General features: G+C 21.3%; 3 protein-coding genes across 3 annotated transcripts in view; 2 read left to right on the top strand and 1 right to left on the bottom strand.

Moving 5' to 3' along the window:
- Positions 1-1,734, top strand: part of PF3D7_0406100 (V-type proton ATPase subunit B) — a gene marked incomplete at both ends in the record, with an annotated part of 1,959 nt that extends 225 nt beyond the window's left edge. The window contains one exon of the mRNA XM_001351338.1: positions 359-1,734. Within this exon, the coding sequence (XP_001351374.1) occupies positions 359-1,734 (1,376 nt within the window). The remainder of the gene's footprint in view (positions 1-358) is intronic.
- A 721-nt stretch (positions 1,735-2,455) lies between these two features.
- PF3D7_0406000 (conserved protein, unknown function) lies at positions 2,456-3,982 on the bottom strand (the record flags this gene model as incomplete). The annotated part of the gene is made up of 1 exon (XM_001351337.1): positions 2,456-3,982. One exon carries the CDS (start codon positions 3,980-3,982, stop codon positions 2,456-2,458), a length of 1,527 nt encoding a protein of 508 aa, XP_001351373.1.
- Positions 3,983-5,822: 1,840 nt separating this feature from the next.
- PF3D7_0405900 (apical sushi protein) overlaps positions 5,823-7,500 on the top strand; it is a gene marked incomplete at both ends in the record, with an annotated part of 2,639 nt that continues 961 nt past the window's right edge. Inside the window, 4 exons of the mRNA XM_001351336.1 lie at positions 5,823-5,975; positions 6,171-6,258; positions 6,372-6,791; positions 6,927-7,500. The exon at positions 6,927-7,500 is cut by the window's right edge and continues 961 nt beyond it. Of these exons, the coding sequence (XP_001351372.1) occupies positions 5,823-5,975; positions 6,171-6,258; positions 6,372-6,791; positions 6,927-7,500 (1,235 nt within the window). The remainder of the gene's footprint in view (positions 5,976-6,170; positions 6,259-6,371; positions 6,792-6,926) is intronic.

The following is a 7,500-nucleotide window of genomic DNA, read 5'->3' as shown; positions in this document are numbered from 1 at the left end:
AAAAAAAAAATATATATATAAATAAATATATATATATATATATATATATATATATAATCATTTATTTTATTATTATTTTTATTTTGTATAACCTTATAATATATTATTATTGTACTGTTTTAATTTTTTGTTCCTTTTTATAACATCATTTGTATGAACAGTTCATGTAAATTTATATAGTTTTTTTTTAATTATGTAAATTTTAAGGATTAAAAATATATTGTAGATTTTTTTTGATTTGTTCTTATCAATAATAATTTTAAAATATTTATTATTATGATTCATTAATAATTAGATTGTATTATATGATAATATATTATTTATTTTATTTTATTTTATTTTTTCATTGCTGTGTTAGGTGTGCAGGGGCCCCTAGTAATTATTGAAGATGTAAAGTTTCCTAAATATTCCGAAATAGTTACGATACATTTAAGTGACAATACAACAAGGCAAGGTCAAATATTAGAAGTGTGTGGAAAGAAAGCAGTAATTCAGGTTTTTGAAGGGACAAGTGGAATAGATAATAAGAATAGTTATGTGGAGGTGAGTGGAGATATATTAAAAATGCCAATGAGTGATGAGATGTTAGGAAGAGTTTTTAATGGAAGTGGGAAACCAATTGATAAGGGTCCCAATATATTGGCTGATGATTATTTGGATATTAATGGGAATCCAATAAATCCTCAATGTCGTGTATATCCAAAAGAGATGATACAGACTGGAATATCAACTATTGATGTTATGAACAGTATAGTTCGTGGTCAGAAGATACCATTATTTAGTGCAGCAGGTCTTCCACATAATGAAATAGGAGCTCAGATATGTAGGCAAGCATCTTTGGTACAAGGAAAGGATGTTTTGGATCATTCTGATGATAATTTTGCAGTAGTATTTGGTGCAATGGGTGTAAATATGGAAACGGCTAGATATTTTAGACAAGATTTTGAAGAGAATGGAAAGATGGAAAGAGTGTGCTTATTTTTAAATTTAGCTAATGACCCAACAATAGAAAGAATTTTAACACCAAGAATTGCATTAACAACTGCTGAATATTTAGCTTTTGAAAAAGAAATGCATGTATTTGTTATATTGACAGATATGTCATCATATGCAGATGCATTAAGAGAAGTTTCTTCGGCAAGAGAAGAAGTACCAGGTAGAAGAGGATATCCAGGATATATGTATAGTGATTTATCCACCATATATGAAAGAGCTGGAAGAGTTGAAGGACGTAATGGTAGTATAACACAATTTCCTATATTAACAATGCCTAATGATGATATTACACATCCAATACCTGATTTAACCGGATATATTACAGAAGGTCAAATATTTGTAGACAGAAATTTATATAATAGACAAATATATCCTCCAATCAATGTCTTACCATCTTTATCGCGTTTAATGAAAAGTGGTATTGGACATAATATGACCAGAATCGATCATCCATATGTATCTGATCAATTATATAGTAATTATGCTATTGCTCAAGATGTAAAAGCAATGAAAGCAGTAATTGGTGAAGAAGCACTTTCAAATGATGATATTCTATATCTTGAATTCTTAGATAAATTCGAAAAGAGATTTATTACACAAAATACATATGAATGTAGAGATATTTATCAATCATTGGATATCGCATGGGAACTTTTAAGAATCTTTCCAGAAGATATGCTTAAAAAAATTAAAACAGACATTTTATCCAAATATTATCCACGTCACCATGCCAACTAAGGAAAATCAAAAAAACATATATGAAATGATAAATTGTGCCTAAAAAAAAAAAAAAAAAAATACATATATATATATATATATATATATATAATATATATGTTTATACATATATGTAATAATTTATTTTTTTTCAAGGTGTTAAAAAAATGTACCCCCACTTAAATTTTTTTTTTTTTGAATAATCTTATCTATTTAATTCATTTTTAAATAAAAAAAAAAAAAAGAAACAACCTTTTCATTATATATGTTTGTATATATCTATATGTATTGTTTTATTTTATTCATTTAATAATAATAGTATATCCGTTACATCATTTTTTTTTTTTTTTTTTTTTTTTATATATATTCCAAAATTTTATTGTTCTTATATATATAATATATATATATATATATATATATTAAACAAATAAGTAGCTTATTATATATCATATTATATAATATTATGTAGAATTTTTTTTTTTTTTTTTTCTTAATTTTGTTTAATAATTTAAAATTTTCTAATAACTAAAAAATAAGTCAAATAAAATCAAAAAAAAATAAAATAATAAATGCATAAAAAATTAAACAATAAATGTACATATATATTTGTATATTTTGTTGTCGTGGGTGTTGTAGAGAAATAATGTGGTCTTCATAAAAAAAGGGGGGGAGGTGTTATAATAAGGAAAATAAAAATATGTGTTATGGGAAACAAACAAAAAAAAAAATTTTTTTTTTTTGATTATCGATCCATTTGCTTATTTGACCATACATGGGACCCATGAATGGACACTATTTTTTCTTCTCTTGCGTCAACTACTGGATTTAATGATTCTCCTATGGAGAGAACATGAGAAGATTCAAATTTACTGGCTCTTTTATTGAAGTTCGTTTTGATTGATGATTGAATATTCTCTATAATAATTTCATCACATGTCTCAAACATAAACTTTTTCATATACACATCGTGTAGTAAACTTTCGACTGATGTTTTTGCCCATTTGACGTTTATAAAATGATATAAATTTGATAGACATTTAACAAAAGCTTTTCTTTTCATTTTAAAAATTTGATATTCATTTGGTAGAATCCATTTATCTTTAAGAAAAAGGAAATAATTATTGATGATTTCATCATTGTCATTAACATGGTCTTGATTATTATTACCATCATTATTATTATTATTATTATTATTATCATTATTATTATTATCATCATTATTATTATTACCATCATTATTATTATTTTGTATTGTTTTGTCGTGTTCATACAAATTATATTCCTTTTGTATTTCCTCAAAAATTTGTCTATATATTCCTATAAGCTTATTAAATATAAAATTATCATTCAACTTAAAAAGAATAATTATGTAATATACTTTAATTTTTAGTGCTTTTAAAAATTGTTTTTCTTCTTTCGTTATATGTACTATTGTATAATGTGGTGTGTTGTCCTTTTCACATAGATCAACATTGGTATAACTATGTTGTTTTGTTTGAATATTTTGTTCTTTCAAACTTGTTATATGTTCATCTCCTTTTAATGACTCTTGGAGGTTTTCTTTTTTTTGTGTATGTTCATTTTGTTCATATGTATAATTTATAACAAAACGATTATCTATAATTTTATTTATTACTTTATCAAAAAAAGAAATCATACATTTTATATGTGTTTCGTTATTATTATAAAATGTATAAATATTATTTTTTAAAATATCATGGTTATCATTATATAAATATTTCTCATTAAAAGTATTGATTATTTTATCAAAGGCAAAAAAAAATATATGTTTATTATCATTATTCATATAATTAATACAAAGGTTAATAAAAATTGTTAGGCTTTTGGAAAATTTATTTTTTGAATAAATATGTTTATAAATGATCATATATATACCTTTATATATCGTAACAACAGAGTTATTATTACTATTACTAGTATTATTAATATTATTATGACACCCATTTTCTCCTTTTGGGTTTTTTTCCTTCTCCCCCTCAAGTATAACATTATTGTTATCTTTGCTTTCAAATTTTTTATTTTTTTCTACATTTCGTTTTAATGAATCCATATATTTTTTCTTCTTATCCTTTTCATATATTTCTGGGAAAGGAATATCTTCATTCTTACTACGTTTGCTTAAGTTTAAAAAAATGTCACTGTTTCTTTTTTCATTTTTATGTTTATTGATTATTAATTCTTTTATCTGACGATTATAAATTCCGTCAAGTTTTCTTTCATTTTTTGACCTTCCTACAAGATCTTTCATACCTTCCCAAAAAAAAAAAAAATAAAATAAAATAATAAAAAAATAAAGAAAAAAAAAATATATATATATATAAATAAATGTTATACATAAAATATATATATATATATATATATATGTTCCTTTTGTATGGTGATGAAATATTTTTATATATTTTATATTTTTTTTTTTTTATATATTACATAATGAACAAAGAGTAATATATACATTTCAATTTTATCAACATTTAAAAAAAAAAAAAAAGAAAAAAAAAAAAGGAATAAAAACAATTCTTATCCATATAATTTTTTTTTAACTTTTTTAGTATTCATGTTAAAAATATATATATTTTATATATAAGAAAAATTGTAACCTTAATGGTATAAATATATATATAATATATATATATACATAAATATTGATATTATATATATATAATTAATTGGAAGAGGGAAATTATAATAAATAAATAAAATTTTAAGTGATATTCTTTTAAAATATACAAATATAAAATTTTAAATATATTCAAGAATATGTGCTTTCTTCTTTTTTCTCTTTTTTTTTTCTTTTTTTTTTTTTTCGAACAGTGAAATGGAGGTAAATATTTTCTTATATATTATGTATTCCAAAAAGTAATATATATTTTAAGAAATATAAAAGTGATAAATATAGTTGCTTAAGTTGACATAAATATGCCTTAATTTTTTAAAATGGCATAAAAAATTTCTAAATGTATTTATACATATATATATATGTATATATATATATATATATATATATATATATAATATTCTTTTACAATGGTTTCTCAGTAGCCTATATGCTATATATGTGAACAAACAAAAAAAGCGTGGTTATAAAAATATGGATACATATATAATATATATATATATATATATATATATATATTGTTGTATATTATTTATTTTGTTCGTTTTCCTTTTCCTTTCTTTTCTTTTTCTTTCCTTTCTTTTCCTTTCTTTTCTTTTCCTTTACTTTCCTTTCTTTTTTTTTTTTTTGTGTATAAGAGCACTTAAATGCATTATTTTTTGACATATATAAAAAATGAAAAGAACAGGGGACTAATATTATATTTTGTTATATATGAGAAAAAAACCAAATGGAAAATAACAACTATAATACTAGTATAAATAGCATATGTTCAAAATATAAATATTTATTTTTTAAAATCATATGTAGAATATATTTATGATTATATTTGTAGATGATTTTTTTAAAGTTTTATACACACACCAAAATTATTCTAATCTCTGTTTTTTCAAATGTGTTAAAAATAAATTATAATTATTATACATACATACATAAATACATACACATTATATTTCTGTTCTTTTTATAATTGCACTTTAAATGCATTAGTAAAAATTGGTCAAAAAATAATAATATATATATTATAATATATATATATATATATATATATATTTCTTTTTATGTGTAATGGTTATACACATGTATTATTGCCGTTATAATATAATATATATATATTACTTCAACATGTCAACACTCTTATAGAGATTGCATATATATATATATTAATATATGTATGTATAATTTTTTAAAAGAAAAATATAAAAAATATAAAAATAAAATTATAAAGAATGATATATTAATGACGGTGATATAATTATATATATATATATATATATATGTATATTTATGTGGTTCCCCATTCTGTATATATAATTAATTCAATATATTTTTTTTTCTATATAACATTTGACAACCAAACAAACAAATAAACAAAAAAAAATATAAAACCAAAAAAACAAAGAAAGAATAATTTATATATAAGTGGTAAAACATGTAATTAATATCAAATGAAAAAAAAAAAAAAAAAAAAAAAATGAAAATAATATATCATATACTTATATTTTTACTTCATTATAATATTATAATAAAAGCAAAAGAAAACAAAAATGACAATTTCTTAAACGGTATTTATAAATTACAAAATATATGGAGAAATACAACTCTGGGAGAATTAGACCTAAAAAAGGTTACTAATATAAATATATAATATAATAAAAAAATATATATTTTATGGTTTTCCTTTCTGTATGTCTTTATAATATAGAATATGTAAATGAAAATATAATATGTATATAAATATATATATATATAAATATATATATATATATAAATATATATATATATAAATATATATATATATATATATTTTTTTTTTTTAAAGGCTAATATTGAAAATGCAGAAGGAATAATAGAAAAGTTCAATGACTCAAACAAAACCGATTTTAATCAACATCCTCATTTTAGATCAAGTTAGTTGACAATATATATTTTTTTTTTTTTTTTTTTTTTTTTTTTTTTTTTTTTTTCTTGTTCCTTCTTCAATTATAAATATTTATATATTTCCTTCATTTTATTTTTCTAGAGCTATCATTCTTAGAACATAAAAATCATAAAGATATGGGAATAGTAACAAATCATCAAAATAAAGATCACAAAAAAAATGAATATACTTCTGAAGAAATTATTGATATGAAACCTCAATTGGCTAGCCAAGAAATGTGGAGAAAAGGAGAAAACTTTTACATGCATGGAGCTACAAATACAAATGAACAAAACGATGATGAAGATTTGTTTGAATCATTTCATAAAAATCATAATAGCAATATAAAAATTAATAGTCCTTGTTTCGATTTACAAGATAAAGAAATGTGTTCTAATAATAAAGAATGTTTTTATGATGACGCATATAAAGCATGTTTTCAAAATTGTGCACTTGTGAATGAAAAAAAATGTTCCTTATATTCAGAATGTAAACATACCCCAAATGGATGTCAAAATGAAGGTAACAAAAAGATAAACACAAAATAAAATATATACATGTATATATGTATATATATATATATATATATATATATATTTATTTATTGTCATATCTTTATTTTTACCTGTACATAATTGTTGCCATCTTTTTTTTTAGGTTACTTAAATATCCAAGTATTTGGTTCAAACCTCGGGGGAGACGTACGAGCATGTGAACTCTTTGAAAGTGAAGGGTCATGCTATCTTATGGAAAAATTATTCAAAAAATTAAGCGAAGAGAAAAAAGAAACAAGTTTCAATTGTGTGTGGATTTCTTACAAACATGAGTTGAGAAGTTACGACGATGAAAATGAACCCAAAGAAAATAATGATAACATAGTAGCATTGGAAAATAAAAATAAATATATGTATATGAATAATGTAGAAAGTATACATAATAATCATCATTTAGAAAATCCATATCATGAAGATATAAAACATAACAAACACAAATCTTTTAATTATCATGTTCTAAGCTCATCTGTACCTAGACAAATTGCAAAAAATGAAAAGTTTTTGTCTTTATTGCAACTAAATTTGAAGGGAAAGAAAAAAGAAAAAAATAAAAAAAAAAAAAAAGATGATGAAGATGATGATGATATAGACGAAGAAGACGATGATTTAGATATCGAAGGAAAAAATAACGAATTTAATGCTGATGAAGAAGAAAATAGTAAAGATCTAAAAAATAA

The sequence above is a fragment of the Plasmodium falciparum genome (genome assembly GCF_000002765.6).
Source record: "Plasmodium falciparum 3D7 genome assembly, chromosome: 4".
NCBI classification, from domain to species: domain Eukaryota; phylum Apicomplexa; class Aconoidasida; order Haemosporida; family Plasmodiidae; genus Plasmodium; species Plasmodium falciparum.
Note: the sequence above shows the minus strand (reverse complement) of the source record. Positions and strands in the feature narration are given on the sequence as shown.